A 19,861-nucleotide genomic window follows, 5' to 3' on the forward strand; every position below is an offset into this window, starting at 1 on the left:
CCCAATTCCAACTTACCCTTGTAAAAATGCCATTCTATCTCATTTGCTAAACAGTTTGTACCCTCAAGTATCACATCCTCAGATATACTAAACATCCCAACTCAGATCAAAAGCTCTTTCAGGAATGCTCAAAGCCACGCAAGGCTGAAGATATCACATATCCACATAAGCAGACCCATGAAGATGGAGATTGTGCTTAACTTGGTAATTGCTTTAAAATGTAAATGCTGAGATCCCAAGAAAACAAAACTAAAAACAAAACTCAGTCTCAAACCACACATTGGGTTGGCGTGCATGGCCAGCTTCCACTACAGCAGGTGGCTAAAACGGTGCAGATGGTAACTTAGGGCAACTTCTCATTTTTTCCCATAATGGAGCAGCTGCAGTCACCTTCAGGCCAAAACCACATTTCATCCATCCTTCAGAGCTCTACTGCTTCTTCTGTGTGACTGATACATTCTTCCCTGGACAAGAGGAAGGAGGACAAAAAAAAGGAAGGAAAAAAAAGACAAAAGCATAAGGTAAGTATCTGGATTTTCACAATTTAAGGAATTGTGTGTTATTCATTCAAGGTTAAAATAAAGAATTTGGGAAGCAGTGTGGTCAGGTGTTTCCATACAAACATAGCATAATGACAGCACATTGTAGAAATTGAACTGTGCAAAACATGTTGAGACACTCTCCCATGATTTACTGCTTTAGGTGAAAAGCACATTCCATGCTTTTCCCTTTTGCTAGTCCTTCTTGTACACAAAACAAACTTCCATTCATCAATATGATGATTCATTCCCTGCTATCTTCCCAATACCATTCCATAACCCACTTGGCAGTGATCTATAGAAGTCTCATGGATAAAGTTCAACTCATGGGATGACAGTCATCACAAATCCAACTTTCCAAGTCCTCTTTCTATGACTCTTCTCAGACAAATACTCACCATTTGTGTCCTTCCTCAGATAATAAATTTCAAAGCCTGAAAAACATTTTATCAGGCTTTACAATTTGCAGTGAGGCTGTCATTATTACTGTTAAACTTCACCAGTGATGCACTGCCTGCATACTTAACTCTGGATAAAACTAGATATTCATTGGAGAAGCACATTTCTTAGAACATTAGGAGTACAGGAAATGTACAAGGAAATTATAATAACATAGAGAATATTGTTAAAAATATTATATTGCAATTAATATTATAATAAATGGCTGGTGACAGTAATTAACTGTCATTACTAAAATACATCCCAGTCACCAGTACGCCCCTCAAAAGAGAAAAATTAAAAACTGGGAAAGATGAGAGCCTTTATGGCTTATACATTGGAAAGATATTTTCCAAGCATGAAGAACAGAACTGAAAAAAAAGCCTGCAGAGTGAGGAAAAGTAATAAAGGGAAGGTCATTATTTTTGGAGAAGTAGCTAGATGGATTATTGTAGGACACAAAACCAGTGAGATATGCAAGAGTCAGTCACTGATACAGAAGAGTGTCAGCTGGGCAGGAGGACACAAGGATCCCTGGTGATGAGAGGCATTTAAAGCCCTTGCATACTCCCTAGTTCAGCTCTCCATCTTGGATCAGAAACTGGTAAATGTTCAGACTAGGTTTTCATTCAAAACAACACCAGAAGCTCTCTGCAACCTTCTTAAGACATTATACATTAATTCTACTTCTTCTGTAGGTGCATCCAAACAAAATTGGTTTTGGAATTCCTTCTCTTTGCACCATCTAGTAAGGTCCAGGCTGTACTGCAAACTAAGAAAATCCACTGCAGTTCATTCTTATCTCCAGGCGAAGAGAACAGTACTAGACTCTCCATAGATCATCTTCATTTTGATTATGTCTTTGTAGCCTACATGCAATCAAAACAAAACCCAACAGAACACACTTTCAGCCTTTGCTAGCCACACCTTCCAAGGATTTTTCAGGACATCAGGTACTTTTTCATTTCTAATTGGTATTACAAAGAGAAGAATGACTTCGTACCAGCTGAGCTGGCCTTGTATTTTGGGAGGGTCTGAAATACATCCCTGTCTTTCCTCTTCTAATAATAGATGAAGTCTCTTTTCTGTGATCCTGTTGGTGTGCATAGGCTCTGGGGAGGATCAGAAGGGTGAGTCTCTAAGTCCTCCTAAAATTTACCTTTATTTTAGAAGACAGAGACGTTGCCAGTTTTGTTCCTCAACTTGTTGCAGAGGAGCTACCCACTGCTACCAGTTGTCAGTTTATTGTTCAAAAGGCAGAATGTCTCAAAAGTATCAGGGATAGTTGTCATGGAAAACTATGCTTAAAAAAACTATCACTGAAAACTGGTGTGGTCAGAATAATGGAAATCTGATTCAAACTTCATTAATCCAATGAATTACATTTTTTTGAACTTTAGTGATCACATCTTTTGTTATCCATCAATTTGAATTTAAACTAAGTTCTCTAATTTTCCAAAATTGGGGTTAAAGAATATTTGTCAAACATGCACTGCTAGACTAAGAGCATTTACAAATGTAAAATCCATTATTTGCATAATATTTCCTCCAATTTATATTTTATTTTTCTTGTGACAATAGCTGCCAATTATTGTCTCATTTTGTCAGACTCTTCACTTTCTCTTTCACATTCTGCCCCTGCTCCTTCTTATGCGAATTATTCACCCCCTCCTTTCATTGTCCACCTGAAGCCTTTATGAAACCTCGTGCTCTTTGCAGTTTTATTTCCCTGACAAATTTATCCTCCACCCTTCTCTTATTATTTTTCTTCATACCATCTATCTAACTAAGAAGTGTGGAACATAAACCACTGCTGAATCGTTTTGTAATTACTCTGGTCAGCGAAGATTTCTCTCTGTGAAATGCTTGTGGAAAATAAGAAACATCTTCATGATGATACTTTACCAAAGAAAAGTATCAACCAAGCATTTCCAGGGCTAAAGCACAAAGGTGGCGTTTCCAGCCATGTATCACAGAGATTAAAAACCAGCTGAGTCTTTATCAATACTGTACCTAAGAGTTTCAGCATAGGTATTTCTGATGCTCAGAAATTTGCTGGCCTCCCATTCTTTGGTAGGACTAAAGCACACGCCTGAGCAATGATGTGGAGGCTGGACTTGTGCTCCTCCACATCACAAGCAAAATCAATTTCAGTCACCAACACAAAAAACTGCTAAGGTAGAAGGTCATTAAACAAAACTGATTTCTCTGTGACATTGGAACCTCAAAGGAAACCTTGAAGCATAAATGTGATGACTGTGCACTGCTCTCTAAGCCAGGACCAAGTAATGTCCAGCATAACAAAGATCAGTGATCCATATTCATGCACTCACTTGATGTTCTCTAATCTTTTACCACCTCTGGGAGCCACCAGCATTTATTTGTTCTAGCTGCTCCCAGTCCATCACATCTGTACTTGTTCATCCTGTACTAAGTATCAGGAAATTGTAAGACCATGGGAAAGAACCTCAGAAGGTCATTTAGATCAACCTACTCAGAGCAGAGTCAGTTCCAAAGTCAGAGCAGTTTGCTCAGGGTTTACCTAATTGAATCTTGAAAAACTCCTGGGATGGAGAATGCACAGCCTTCCTGTCCCACTGCTGGGGTGTCTTCATGAGGGAAATGCTTTTCCTATATCCAGTCTGAACTTCTCTTGTTTCATCTTATGCCCACTGTGTCTTACCCTCTCCCACTGCATCACTGTGAAAAGCCTGTCTCTGCTCTGCTCTGTGGTTCTGTTTCTCCCAGAAAAAACTCTTCTAAGTTGCTTCCTCACAGTTTCAGGAAGGCTGCAAGGAGGTGCCCCCATAGCCAGCTCTTCCCCAGGGTGAACCAGCCTAGGCTCCTTGGCCTCTTCTCACAGGACAAGTGGTCTGCTCCCTCAATTATCTAAACTACCATTTTTAAGGAAGCTCAGAGAACTCATACTGGTGGGAAAAAACTAGCGCTGACCACCTCCTAAAGACAGCTTTCCTGCTGGACTCCTCCACTCCAATCAGCTCCCTGGAGAGCAGAGCTCTGTGCCCACTGCCAGGGTCCATGGTGTCCATCCCGTGCAGAGCACAATGTGGATGGAAGTCATCTTCCTCCCATTAAAGTACAGCAGTAAAAGCTTTGCTAAATATTTCAGAGTGTGCACCAAAGTTGGAAAGGAATGAGCTAATATAGAGATTTTAAAGACAAACAACATCTGGAAGGAAGAAAACTAAGACCTGCAGAACTGTACACATAATCCTAAAATCTCTATGGCATCTTCAGCGTGCCTGTGCACATTTAGGTTGGAAAAGACTTTTCAGACCATTGAGGCCACCTCTAATGAATGCACACAAAGGATTTGAAGTTAAATAGTTCCTTCCATTTAGAAGACAAGAGATAGTAAAAGAAGGATGTTATTTTATTTTGGTCATCTGAAAGAAGATACGAAACATGGTGATACCACTGTAAAAACATATTTTAATTATGCCTGATTCTGAAGTGGGTTTGGAAGGTGGACCATCATGCATTTCCAACTGCTCAAGTTTGGCTTCAGAATGTCAGTCAATGCATACTGGGGACATTTCCCCAGTGTGTAACCCAGCATTGAAGATCTCAAGTCAGCAGTACACAGTGACTGTTCAGTACCTCAGCCCTGATATGCAGGGCCAGACACACCATATTTCCATTGGTTTGTAGCACTGGAGGTATTTAAAGTGAAAAAATTGCAAAATTCAAGGAATAAATAGAATTTCTTTATATCCAGTGAAGAAATGCATATTTTTCTATTTGTGAAAAAATATTTGAAGAAGATCCTATGCAACACCTTAAAAGAGTTTCTGTTGTAAATATAAAAGAAGTACTCTGCTGTGCCTCTGCCCTTAGCAAGGGTCACAAATCATCCTTTCTTTAGAACAACTGAAGCGCCACTGGTTTCTATCACTATGCAGGAGCTACAGTAGCACAAATGAGAGCAAATTCCAGGCAAGAAGGCTTGTGCTACTCTTTAATATTTTATAATGAAATGACAGATATTTTACTTGGTCTAATTTATATAATCATGAGCATCCAGTCATTTTATCATTTCTATTAATTATAGAAAATCAATGTGTCTGTGGCAAGCACACACTTTAATAGAAAATTATCTACCATAAATCGTTTAATATGTATTTTACAGTACCTTGTTTTAAATATAAACATCTTCATTTAGAAAAAAAAAATTGATTACTTGCAAATAGAAAAACTAGGAAAAAAAGAAAGTGATTACAAGAAAGGAAAGGTTGCAAAGCTGCATTTTGCCATAACACACATGGGATCCCTCAGCTGTTTGGTAAAGAAATGCTATATAACTAAGAGCATGACCTGTGCAAAAACATTTGATTTCTGTGCTTGGTAAAAAAAAAATAAAAATCAAATGGTATTCAATGTAGTCTTCTCATTCACAAATTGCTGGTTCTAAAATGCACTTTTACTTGATGGATTCACTTTGCAGCTCAAGAGGTGTGAATCTCATTAAACTCTCAATGAAGACATATTGATCCCAATTATAACCAATGGCCAACAGAGCTTGCCTATATCTCAGAGGAACAAAATTGCATCCAAGGGGAAAAAACCCAACAACCAACTAACCAGCCATGAATGCGGAAAACCACAAATAAATTATGTTCTCTTCTGTTAGAAAATTATATTATGCATTTCTACATTCTTGTGCTTAATAAAGGTATTAAATACTATAAAAGATTACAGATATAGATCTCCTTCAACATAATTTCTCTGGCTTCATGTCAGTTTCTTTCTTATGAAACTAATGGTGTAATTCTGGAAAAATGAGTTCATGAATGATAAATGAGCCTTGTCTTTCTCAGCTCTATGGAAAGTACATTATTTTCATTACCAGTAGAATATGGGCAATATACAACAATACAAGCAGTGCTGCTATTTAATATTACAGAGCTCCCCATAAAAATGTCACACACACAGAGGCAATTTTCACATTGCTTGGAGAAGAACTTAGGAGTCTTAATTAAGGTTGGGTAACTATAGTGAAGAGGACTTGCAAATGTGAATCTTAAAAATGTGCATGGACAGTTGAACTCACTGTTGTGCTGAACCTCATTCTGGGAGTTAATTTCTTCTGTTAATGGCCTATCTATATATATATATAGTATATTTGCTTTTAAAAAATGTCTTCTAGAACAATATCCCTGCAATCCTCTGTAGCTCTGAGATGCAAATGCTTTCAGAAGCTCCCTGATGTCTAACCTCCCGCTCATCAAATATTCCACAACTTTGCAGGCAGGAAGCAGTAACATACATACACACTTCTGAGATCAATTGCTAACCCAAAATCTCCGACATGCAGCCAAGGATAGCTAGCTTGCCAAGAGGTTTAGGGTGAAACGTGCTGATACGAGGCAGTTCAGCAATTTAAAATGACAGACAAGGAAACCTTGAAGACTGATCACAGATTGTTGGAACACACACATAACATAGGAAAAACCAGCTGGATTTTTTGGGGTTTTTTTAAGATAGTGTTCACACAGTGCTAGTCCTTATTAAAGAGTGGCCTTATTCCAATATAAAATAAGAAACAATTAAAACACCTTTGTATTCAAAGGAACTTCCACAGTATTCCATTTACTTTGCTGATTTGATTTTCCTGTAATGGCATTGCCTCATTTAGACAGCTCCAAGCCTTTATTAGCCTTGAAAACATAACAGCATTTATTAAACACAGGTGCTTTTTTGTGGTAAATTATGCACATGAACTTAATGTTATTTACATTTCTCCCATTAAGACAATCATAACGGATTTAAAGGCTAATGTAAATGAGTTAACATCATACCATAGAGACAATAACAGCCTGACATACAACTGCCTTCTATGTATCAGGCACGTTGCTTTGAGAAGCAACTCACAACAATAATGCAAACCAGTACAATGTAAAAGCAAACTCCAGAAGGATTACCAAGTCAAAAATGGAGAAAACCTCCATCATATGCATGTTTTTCTGAAGTTAAAGAAGTGAGCATTATCAAGAAATTACCTACAGTATCGAAGAGTAGGAACCCACAACAAGTACTTCACATCTAATAGAATTCACTGTGTACTTTAGTACTATAATGCATCCAGTTACAACTGGGACATGCAGTGTTCCTTCCAGTGCTGCAAATTAACAGACAGATTTACCCACAAGAGTCCCAAAGCTTCCCTCCCCTGCAAAAAAAAAAAAAAAAAAAGTTCGATAAAAGTGTGCTCAACTTGGTTAATTTCACATCCTTCCCCTTTCTCAGGGAAGCACCCTTAACACAGAAATCATCATGATTAGATTCTGCTGGCAATGTGTAATATATGCTCACAGAGCAGCTGTAGACCACCACTGGAACAGATATATTTGCAATACGCAGTAGCCATGAACTTTGAAAGTACAGCCATGAAAGACCAGCTGGGATTGAAGAGCAAAAATTGTGAGCAGGACAAAGTAAGGCCCTTAGAAGTGGAGGCTGTTTGAGCCCCTCAGTCTCTGGAACATGCTCTCTCCTTCCCAGATGACCCTCCCAGGCAGTTCTGTTCACATTTGCATGGTAACAGCTGCACACAAGACCAAGGGCTTTATTCATCTAAGGCACAGCACCCTTTGGGCCAGAGGGGCTTTGTCCTGGGGATACCAGTGATGCCTGCAGATGCAGACCTGGCCATTGTCCTTCAGGAATAGTAATGATCTGAATAGAACTGAAAATAACCTACAGAAAACCATTAATTTAAATTATTTGACTTAGGGGAAGTCACAGGTTTATTTGGTTGCTTTTTTTTTAAGTCAAGGTCATTAAGAATAGCTCACTCAATATGAGACAAGATTTTATGACTCAGAGGAGACTGGAAAAATCAGCAGCAACACTGCATATTTAGAGTATAATGTTTAGTCATAAAGACACTTTCAGAGTTATTGCCTCCTCCTTAGACACATTTTTTTAATTGCTACAGCAGAGCTGCAGCAGTAACAAAGAAATATCTTCCCCTAAAATGCACAGTCATAGGAGTAACTGATCAGCAGGTCTGCCTTGCTGCTATCAGCCTAAGAAAAACAGGCAACACATTGCAGCAAATTGCAGAATTCACATTGCAGCAAAGCAGTATCATTACAAGTCTGAGCAAATTTTAGGCTTTCTGTTCCCAGATGAACCCACTGCAGCTTCGTGTATGAGCCTGCACAGCCCTGTCAGACAGAGATAGAGGATGCACAGCTGTGGTTCAAGGATCAGGAGGGTGATGGTACTTCTGAACACCCCGTGGCAGAGCCAGACATACCACTTGTCACCTCCAAAGCCTCCAGACCAACAGTGAATCTTGCCCAGCCACAGAAATTTAAAGACTGCAGAGTTTAATAACTGCAACACATTGCAGTTGAGTTGCAGTTATTGCAACATATTTTAATGTACCACCAACAGTAAAAGCCCAGATGGTTTTATCACCAATCAAACTCCTTGGAAATTACTCAGCAAAAGAAAAATATCTGCTACTCCCATTGATATTGACAGAGGAATCAAGTTTCCCTGGTCCAGCTTTATCCCTGTGATGCATGCAGCATATGACCTACATAGAAGGAATTCAAACTTTGTTATAATGCTGTCCCCCTGAGCACTGAAAAGTTTGGAAATCAGACAAGATGAACGCAGTGGCCCAGATTCTCTCTGTCATTTGGACAATTTTGCATTGCATCATTAGTCCTAATTCACCCTGCAGGGGCCACAGTCATGACAGTGAGCCACAGGGCCCATCATCCTCCAGCTCTATGTCTAGGAAAAGCAAGAGGATGCTCACCTTCCAGGGCTCCCCAGCTGCTAAAATATCCCTCTCTAGCTGTAGATTATAAATATAAATTGCAGCAAATTTTAAGATGCTATAACTCACATTGGTAATATCTACTGAATTTTGAGTACATGCTTAGGGCCCATGTGCCCAGAAAATTCTCCTGTCCACACTGGACCAGTATCTCTACTTAGACACAGACCTCAGGGTCAATCCTAAAGCAAGCATGGCAAGAAGGGAAAAAACACAGGGTACCAAAATGTATTTCATCTACTTTTCCAGCACCATCATTCTAGCCACTATGTCAATCGAGAGACTTCCTGGAATAATCACATCTTCCAATACCTTCAGGACAACTGAGGTTTGTAGGCCATCTGACTACAGGCAGGCTAGTGCTGTGTGAAGAGCTGCAGGTGACCCACATCCCAACTACAAAGATAATGGAGTGGTGTAAATATTTCTTTGTCCTCTCTTCTGCCTCAGTGAGCTTTGTATGCACAATATCTGCAGCAAAGGGATGCAGGAGCTCCAGGACCAGGTGCTGACACGTTAGGATTTCTGCATGGGGTTACTAAAAGTGGTCAGAAGCATTTTCAATGGCACATTGGCCTTTGATGACACTGCAGAAATCACACCCGATTTTCTGCCAGGCCCTCTTCCCTGCTCTTCAAGTGTATTCCTGACAAGTTGACAGAGAGTGGGAGTTAGAAAGAAGTTATTGCTCCAGGATTATCTCAGAGATTGCAGAGCTCCTAAGCTGCTGGCTCCTCTACAGATCTCATTAGGCAGGATGCCAAGAAACTCAGAGCAGAGTATCTCTGCCCATAAACTCCAAGGCTGCCAGCTCTCTGTTAGCTCACCAGGCAGAAAGAAAAGAAGCAAGAGCCTGGAAGCTCTGGAAATGTGCAATTCCTTGGCACCCTAGGCAGCCAGAGGATCCAGAGAGAATTCCTCAAGCTGGGGACCCCTTATTCTGCTGTCTCTAGTTCTAGATAGCATTACCTTCAGACTAGATGATTATCACAGGTCCCTTCCAACTGAAAATATTCTATTTTATTCACTAAGAATAGGGAAAAATACAAATTTTCATTTCAAATCAGAATACAATCAAATTAAACAAATCCATCAAAAACCTCTGCAAATTGGCATGAACATTTTTCCTGCTGCACTACTTGAATAATAGGGTGTTATGGCTGGTGTACAACACATCTTGTGATCCCATTCCCCGAAGGTACAGACTCAGACTGTAGCATTAGTCAGCAGAGTGATCTTGCATCGTATTAACTGCCTCTTCTCCCATCCTCTTTGTCCCAGGTATGTGAGCTCTCCCAAATTAAATTTAAAAACCAAGCCCGTTAGGGAATAATATGTTTTGTGGAGTTTCCCATTGTAAACATACCTGGATTTTCTATCTTCATGTAACCTAAATTGAACAGGATTTATTTTTCTGAAACTCCACAAAGCTCTATATGCAGGTCAGCAGGCTTATGTAACAGTGATGCATCTGGCTCTCTGTCCCACATAAGTAAGACAGAATATGCTGTGACTGCTACCTAACCTTGTGCACTGCCCATCAAAGGCTCATATCCATCTTTTTTTTTCTTGTTAAGGGAGACCAAATCTTCCAAACCTCAGCCTTCCAAAGACCAACTTTTCCAAAGACCTGTAGTTGTTGTATGTTCCCCACAGGGCACTTCCAAACAGACACACTGGATCATTTTCATGAGGCTTTTTTTTTTTTTTTTTAATTCACTAGTGCTCATCCATGCAAGTTAGTTTTGTTTCTGCAAGGAAGGTATTTTGATTTAATTCATATTAGTTGTATTTTAATATAATCTTTTAAAATTTGTTGTTATCTTGTGACTTCACTCCAGCACATATTCTAGCAGCTGCTTCTTGCTCTGCATTTTCCTTTGACCTTTTCCATTTTGTCACACATTCACCAGTCACCCCAGTCACCAGTCACCAGTCACCAGTCACCCAGTGCTCATGGAAGTGGTCATGGATTCATACATGTATGTCCACAGGGCACAGCATGGAATAGTCTATCCAGTCTCACATCTTGTAAAAATCTTCTCTCCATTAAAACTAGGTCAAGGTATCTTGCAGGGAACAGAACACAAGTCAACATAAGTGCCCAGCTGTCATGCTAAGAGGAAGCATGCACAGATCCACAACACACTCACACATAGTTCAGAACAGCAAATTTGGCCTGCTGCAGCAGGCACAGTGATGTGTTTTATTCAGCTATCAAATACATGTAGACATCTATGCACATCTATCCCAAGTCTAGATCAAGCAGGTAACTCTAACTTGTAACCCTAGCCTCCAGCTAGTGTGGAAATGAAATCACTGACTTTCTATAAAGATGCAAATATGGTTAAAATGCAAAGTGATCCACCAGGAACAAGGAGTGCAGCCCACACCTGCAGAATGGTGGATGTGTCCAGAATGGTCTTAAAGAAAGACCAGAGGCTGTTCTAAGAGACAAGTCAGCACATCTAACACACACAGACCATAACAACCAAACAGGACTTGGCACATAAACCAGCAGGCTGATTGACAGACAAGCCTTTGACACCTCTCAGGGACACCGATGCTAAGGACCATATGTGAAGGAGGATTTCCCTCTCATTACTCCCAAGTCTGAGACTTTTCAGAATAAATGGTCTGCTCTGCAGATATAACTTTACACTTTTTTTGTTTGATGGTTTGGTTGGTTTGTTGCTTGGTTTTTTGTTTGCGTCTAATTCCATTTCTACAAGTAAAATATTGACACACGGCCAGGACAAGAATTCAATACCAAATTCACCAAAAGCAATGGTTTTCTCTGCAGAAGTGTAACTCCCTAAATCCACATCTGTAATAACATCCAGACCATGGCCTGCTTAGTTCCTGCACAGAGCAGGCTCATCCACTGAGCAATCTGATGCTTAGTTAATATATGCAGTGCTATACTAAGCCCAGTTAATCAACACCATCTATTCTAAAAGCAGGAAAAAAAATTCTCTATGTCTATCACACTCCATCAGTTTTCCCCACTCACTTTAAGCAATTAGTTTCAAAGACTTCCTGACTAAATTTACATAAAATGCATCCTTCCCTCCTACACTTTGTTAAAGCATTAGGCTATAATTTTATAAGGTGTTCTTGGAGATCAAGTACCAGAGATTACGCTATGCCTCAAGCACAGACCCAGGAATTTATGAGAGCAGCAATTTCCTGGATCACCTCATCACCTTCAATCAACTTAAATGCTTGTGGAGCAAGAATGTTATTTATTGTCAGAGATTTTCTGGGTCTGTCTGCAGAGAGATGGCTGTGGTTGCACATGGAATAGGCAGATGAGAGCTATCAATGGACATAAAGCTGCAGCTGAAAGGTCAGCAAGAGGTTTTGGAAAACCTCTGAAAGAACAAACTTCAGTGGTTTGCAAGGGGAGAAGGTGAAATGACCTATCTGGGTTTGAGGTCCAGGCTCCTGATGGTCAAAATGTTTGGTTACCAGGGTTTTGGTTTTTTTCAGCCAGAACTCCAGCTGGCATAATTTCATGAGCTAGCTCAGTTCTAGACTGATGAATTAAGCAGGTGGTGCTGTATTTGTGGCTTTCAGTTAACAACTTGGTCTTGCAAAACCTCCTCACATGGATCTGTTCAAAGTGTTGGAAAGGGAACAGCAAATTCAGGAGACTTACAAGATGAATCCCAAAGTTCTAGGACACAACAGTTGTGCTGGCAACAAGTTACTGCAAACAGTTGCATAAGCTGAAGAGAAGCAAAAGCAATAGTTCCAAGCGTCTGCTTTTAGCATTATATTTACAGCTTCTCCCCGACTGTGCATATATTAAACAGATTGCAAACTTGTAGTGAGTAGAGGGAACAATCTGGGTATTTATAAGGCAGTTAACCTTTGGGAACGACCTTTGTATTAAGATTAAACAGGTCTGCTTTACATTCAGAGGACCAGCGTTTTCATCATTTGGAAAAATGAGAAAATATCTCATAGCTACCTGTAGAGATAGCCAGAAAGAAGCTTTTATCCTAAAAGATCTTGGCTGATACCACTCCATGAAGTCAATGCAAACCTGGGACAGCAACACAGCACAGACACTGGCAGAGACCAGTGACTCCAGAACACACACCAGGCTGAGGGAGATGGTTCACTGTGTAATATTCCCATTGACCTTCTTCTCATCAAAAGAAATATGCCATATCTAACTTTGCTGAGAAACCACCTGCCAGTATCAACTATCAGCTGGATTCCTCAGCCACAACATTTATCTTGTATTACAATGGAAGCAAAGAAACAGAAACAGTGGCTGGTGTGACACTTATTTTTCTGACCTAACTTCCGTGTTTTCTTGTTTCTAGGGCAACTCACAAAACCCATGAAAGAAAATCCCTGTCATGATGGGAAAATAAGATTTTATTTTTAGATTTGGTAAACCCATCCATTAAAAAAAGGAAATGAAATGAAATTGAGAGCTGCAGTAAACTGCCATAGGACAAACACAATGTTGTCATTGACTACATCTGTGGAAACAATTAACTGAAAGTACAAACCACTGCTGTTTACAGAGGTCCAGGGCTGATTTACTTGGGTTATTTCCAGTTTAGCAAGCAATTTAATGAAAATATTTCAAATATACTGTGCGTACTATACTCTCAAGATGTGTACTTTAATTTTATTGGATGATTCAAAATTTTGTTTCTGATAAAGGACCACAGAAGCCAGAACTTCCCTTCCACTCATCTTCAAATACTAAAAACAAGCAAAGCAACTTTTTGGTTTTCTCCAGGGAGAACTTATGATGGTCTCTAATTGTGTATTAATACCATGAATCATTCAAAATCACAGCAGGTAACAACAAACATTTCATTAAGCATAATGATACAGCTAAACATGAAAAACCATACAAGGAGCATAATTAACAACTAGAAAAGCAGAGTTCAATTAAATAGCAAATCCCACTGTTGCTTATGCACTTCACTGGTGGATGGTTAATGCCACTAACTTCAGAAGTGAGAAGTGCTCTTGTTCCTTGAGACACAAGGCTTCAGAGATTCCCTGTTGCTCCATGGGAAGACAGATCAGGAGATTTACAAGGACACCACTACAGCCAGTCCCACTTCACTTCAACAAGAGAGAGAAGTCTACATCTACTTTCAGTTTGCTCTTCTCATTGGGAGTATTTGGAGGGAAATTTGAGGCAGGCCATACTCCCCTCCCTCCAGCACATTTGTCCAGTAAATCTTGCCCCAGATGATCAGAGTTCACTACATTATTCACTGTTAGTAATTCCAGCCCTGTTTTCTAAACGTTAAAAATGAGGCTCAAGCTTAAGAAAATTGTCCTCTTGTCTTTTGGCAAAGCACAAGGGGTACTTCAGGGACCAGTTAGTACCTCTTCTACACTGCTGCCTGACTTAGTGTAATTTAAGGTGAGTTGTAATGATGTATCTAGAAGAAACAAAAAAATCAGTTCCAATCCAGGAACACAAAAAATAAGGCTTAATATTTTAATGGTTTGACTTGTTCAGATACAAATTGCAAAAAGTGAGATTTTTTCAGAAAAGAAAGCAAAGGGAAAAATATCACATTTCCAGAAAACTAGTGAAGATCAATCATTCAGCAAAGTACAGATTCTCTGCATCTTCTGTCTCATAAACTACAACAAAACAATATAATAAAGGCAATATAATTAGTCATGGCACATGCTTCCTCAGAAGACTGTTGCAGTGGTTATGAGGAGAAAATTCAACTCAAAAAAGAGGAAAAGTTAAAATATAAGTGCCTGCTGCAGTGCTCTGTAACTATTACAGATGACCTTCTCTTTTGACTGAAGGCCTCAGGATGGAGATAATGCATCTAGCATATTACCAGCTATACCTCATTCATTTTCCATTTATATTTCCTATCTCCCCAAGCAATCATTATTTAGTGATACAGAAAAGACAATTCAAATCTTCCTTGCACACAGAAGTCATTTTATTCTAAGTGATATGAATTAAGGGATGTTGGCAAGCTCACAGGGAAAACTAGACCTTCGCTGAAAGCATGAACTAATTTTTAAACAAAATGATTTGTTCACACTTTATTTCTTCCCACCCTTCCTCACTCTGTTATAAATAGATTTTTATGTGATGTCTTTTGAAGATTCAGCAGCAGCCCTGGGATGAACCAGTCCAACTGGTATGTTCCTCTGATGGAAAGCAGCTCCCCAGACCACAGCTTCTTCCATTTCTCACATCTGTGCACAGGCTGCAATGAGGAACAGAATGTGTTTTCTCTCCAGTCATCCCCAAGCCAGCATTTAACCTGCAGTATCTGACACCAGCAGTATCAAAGGTCAGTTCTCTGAGCCATTTTTAGCCAAAAAGCCAGAAGTAGATTGCCGCAGGTAACCACGCAGACGTTCTGTATCCCATACCTTTGCTTGAGCATACCAAATCATTGGGATTATGTGGTGATTATCCTGCAAATTCCATAGGCCTGAGACTGAGAATGGGCACCAAGCCCATAAGGAATGACACTGGGCAACTTGTAGGTACCCTCACTTCACTGACACTTCTTATAGAGACATTACTGAGAAGTAATGAGAGACATTCTGTGAGAATGTGAATGAGTAATGTGAGACATTCCTTCTTCACAAATATGTAAACCAACCTCTTTTGCAGAAGCAAAAGAAAATACACAAATTCTTTCAAGCTTCCTCTATCATTGCCCAAGGGATTTCATCACAGAGTCGGACATCCAGTTACTCATCTGATTTAGAGCCCAGCTGCCTCAGATATAGGGGCCATATCTATCCTCTTATTGCTGGAACCTAGACCCTGAAATGTGCTCAGCAGTGCTTTGTGCAAGGCTACATTTTTGTAAGACTAATACACAAAAAAACTCCCTAATCTCTGACAGGAAGAAAAACAATGTGGATACTTCCCTGATCCTGCAAATCCTTGGTTACACAAGAAACAAGCAACATGAATAAGATCTTTTCAGGGGCAGAACCTATTTTATCAGCAGAGACTGATACACGATACACTATATGAGCATACATCGGGGTTTACACCAGTGCGAACTATTGGGACAATTTTTATTGCCATGAGTCTAACATTATTCAGTCTGCTGAAGTAATGCCCACCTTGAGAAGCCTAATTGGGTGTCAGCTGCAAGGAAAATGCTTGTCCCCTCTCCCACTTTTGGCAGCACCAAATACTCTGAATTGAAACAAATACCAAGATGAGCAAATTAAAAATAGCAAATATTCCCTGTGTCCTACCAACAAGGGGAAAGCACTTATTTTTCAAGTTTCCTTCTATCTAATTACATCAGAGAACAAGAATAGAATATTCCAACTTATTAAATTACTTCTTCAGGGATTCAAACCAGCAACTGCTGTCTCATGAGCTGCCCTGCAGCTGTGCAAAGAACACAACAACCAGTTAATGCAATAGCCATCTCTAGCCCACGACCTGGAGGAGGGAGTGGGTACAAGTTTGTGTCTGAAGCTGTATGCTACATGTTCCACCCCTTCCCCTTTTCCAGAGGAGAGCTCATTTCACGGCCAAACTTTTTAGCTGGTTCTTGAGCACAAACAAAACCACCTTTGTGCTGGGAAGGAGGCAAGGAAAGCAATACAAGTGGAATTTCTGATGCAGAATCTTTCTTTCCCTTGTTCTCCCTGCAGAAAGCTGCCAAGCCAGCAGCAGCCTCTCGGCAGGAGCGGGCTGACAGTCTCAATAAAGCAAGCAGCAAAACTGATCTGGCTTTTCAGGGCCAGACAAAAAGGAAAAGAGTTGGGACCCTTCTAAAGAAATGAGAGGTTTCCTTTGTAGGACTGAAGGCAGAACAAAGGCTCACAGGAGACTAGAATTTTAACTCTTCCCTTATTTCACTGGTTTAGGCTCAAGTGGTATTTTACAGGCTTAGCCAGCAAATTCAATTAGTAGCACAGATGAGCTGTGGCTACAGGAGTATTTTTAGCGTTGGTTTCCAATGAAAATGGAGTAATCATCATTACTCCATGACATCTGCACTCACTATTGCCACTATCTGCATTCCTGCATTACTTCTGAACCCAGTGGCCATACTTACAAAGAAAAAAAAAAACAGCCTCAAACTTCCTACAAGAATTTCCCACAAGAAGGAAGTGCTTTCTGAAAACTCAGAGGCATAGTAAAAGCAAACAACTCTCACAGGAAACCTCCTCACTGTACAAAAGAAGTACAAAAGTTAGGATTTTCCTACCTGTAGAGTTCACATGGATCCTCTACCTATGTGAACCAAAATACTGCAAAGCTTTTTTAGGGGCTGAAGCCCACGGAGTAACTATCAGAAATATTCAACTCACAGGCAAATCTGATTCAGAATTTTTTTGCTTCTCGCTTGAAAATTCTCATCCCTTTGTCACCAAGACAGGTCCCCATGAGAGACCAGCACTGGGATTTAATAATGCCTGTAACCAACCACTCTGTAATCAGGTTGTTTCTCCTGTAAGACAAAGTGTCTGGTCCCCACTAGCACCGAGCTGTGTCTTCAGCACTGCATTCAACAACATGGGCTTACCTCAGCTTCACAGAAAACACCTTTTCTTGGTTTTCAAAATATCTAAACAACATCTGCATCTAGAGAGCAGGTTCCACACACAGGATCCATAGCAGTCTGTCTTTTGACAGTGTGACTGACGACTGGAACAAATTAACATCATCTGTGATACAAATCATGGGCCTTCCTGTGAAGAGCATCTGTAATTACTAACCTGTTTCACAGGAAATTGGCTTCAAGTGCCAGCCTTTCTCATACTTCTCAAGCCAAGGCCCTAATCCACACCAGACCAAGTGCTCATTCAATGGATCTATGAATTACATTTAGCAGAACGCTGTTGCAAGCACCCCTCCATTATTTTATTTATCTAGATAGCCAGATCCTTCACTATCTTTGCATTGGTAATGCAAGGTTACTATAGCAACATCTGTGACCTGCATGATCAAGATAGCAGAGAAGAGCTGATGCCTGGATTAATGTATTTGTAGGCTTAAATAGGAACTCTAAAGATTAAAGATTAATAGTCTATGAAATTCATATGTACTCTACTCATGATGTTACATTTATCCCATTTCCTCTCCTTTTCCAAAAACACTTATCTCTAAATACTAGAGTATGTGATGCAATATATTACGACAACACTTGCTGTTTATATTCTGTTCTCAGTTTAGTACACAATTAAAGTTCTTCATGAGGTCCTAAGACTAATGTATATTTTATATGATGGTTGGCCAATCTATTAGCATCTTGTAGAGGCTAGAGTTCTCACCCAGATTTGCCCAGATTATATCTTTATAGTACTTCAAAAAGAAAAACATTCAGAACAAGTTATCCAGCTAATGCAACATTAAATACATAAATCTTCAATTTGCTTTTTATTTTGCTGTACTTAATAGGTTCTTTTTAAGAGTTAGTGACTTTCATTCAGCTAGAGACTTGCCTGCCAGCAGTCTGCCACTGGTTCATAACAGATCAACACACATTTAAATGTTTCCTTGACAGCTCTTCTGTAGACAAGAAAAGACATTTCTCCTGAATCCAAGGCTGGATGAAAGCTGCTCACACAACCAGGATGGTGACATGAAGGAGGTTAGACATGGAGGGAGATACTGGGGAACTCAGGTATTTTTATTTTTTTTTTCTTTATCTGGTTTGTCATTACAGGCTTTGCTCCTGTAAGAATTTCAGCCAGGAAATATAGTTTTACTCTGTTTTCCATTCCTCCAACCACCTGAGTGGGCACACATGATCATAGCTCAGAAAAACATGAGTAGTTCTATCCAGTTTTAACTGCTTCAGGTGCAGGACAGGCAAAGAATTCTCATTCTAAGTAATCATTCAAGCAAAAGAGACAAAATTGTGGGCCCTCAAGTGAGACTTCAGCAGCATATAAATCACATGGTGATTTTCCATAGGGTCACAAAATGTCACCATGAGACAGCAAATGAGTGTTTATTGTTCTCTCACAAGAAAGTCTCTTATTTTTATTTTTTAAAAATATTTCATGCTAACATAATTCTTCTTTGAGACAACTTCTTCTACCAAAGGCAGCAAGACTACTTTTCTGTTTTCAGGAAGGAGGGGAACTGAGCTTCAAAGTGCAGTGCCTCAAAGCCATGCAATATAGAAACCCCCACCATTATCAGTGGAAGAACTGATGGGGATGAACTAAATCTACTGTAAGGATATTCCATCACTGCAGTCTTGAAACAAAATGCAGACTCTGTTTTGGCCTTGGAGTCTCATAGAGCAGACAGCTTAAGGGATTCTTGGACTAAAAACCTCTATCATCATATGGTCAGTTGCATTTGGGGTTGGTGGTTTTTTTGATGCTTTGTTGTTTTTTTAGTTTTCATTTCTCACTGATGGTGATTCAGCTAACAAAGAGCTTTTTTATCTCCTGCATTTGGCCTTTTCTTTCTCATTGTTTCAATTGCAGTCTGTAGACAGAATAGGAAAGATAGGCCCTCACAAGTCCAGTAAAAAATTTTGTTAGTTCACAGCCATTTTCCAACGAAAGCATTTCAAAGATACCCGGTTGAGACTGCAGAGGGAAGAAGCTGATTACATTGGGTCCATCCACCTGGTTTCCCATTATTGTTAGAGTTCTACTTAATTCCAGTCAACCTGCATAATTGACACCAACCCAAAAATCATTGCACCATATGTCAACTTCACACTTTTAAATTCTAGACTTACTTCCCTTTGATATTTTAAGGCTTTTGGCTAAGATTTTAAAAAATCACCTTCCCTAACCTCCTAGCTATAATTAAATGGCCTGGTTTTATAAAAGTGCTGAGTGTGTCACACTGTCACAGAGGCCTGAATGGTACTCAGTGTTTCTTGGTTTCAGTTTCACATGTCACAAGTTAATCTTCAGAAAGTCTTAAATACAATTTCTTGCAACACTCACATCAACCACCAAGGAAAAATCTTCTTATGCTCCCAGCATAACAGGAAGAGAGAGGCGGTTTTTTTATCCCCTCATCATTGTATTCCCTTGTGTCTTTGCAAATGAATATTACACCTCTCCTGCTAATATGACCATACATCATTTC

The 19,861-nt window shown here is 39.7% G+C and overlaps 1 protein-coding gene across 1 annotated transcript in view; it reads right to left on the bottom strand.

Moving 5' to 3' along the window:
* Positions 1 to 376: 376 nt before the first annotated feature.
* Positions 377 to 19,861, bottom strand: part of C4H4orf50 (chromosome 4 C4orf50 homolog) — an 86,978-nt gene continuing 67,493 nt past the window's right edge. The window contains exon 14 of the mRNA XM_058839047.1: positions 377 to 464. Within this exon, the coding sequence (XP_058695030.1) occupies positions 430 to 464 (35 nt within the window). The 3' untranslated portion in view covers positions 377 to 429. The remainder of the gene's footprint in view (positions 465 to 19,861) is intronic.

This window comes from Poecile atricapillus, chromosome 4, assembly GCF_030490865.1.
Source record: "Poecile atricapillus isolate bPoeAtr1 chromosome 4, bPoeAtr1.hap1, whole genome shotgun sequence".
Lineage (NCBI taxonomy): Eukaryota > Metazoa > Chordata > Aves > Passeriformes > Paridae > Poecile > Poecile atricapillus.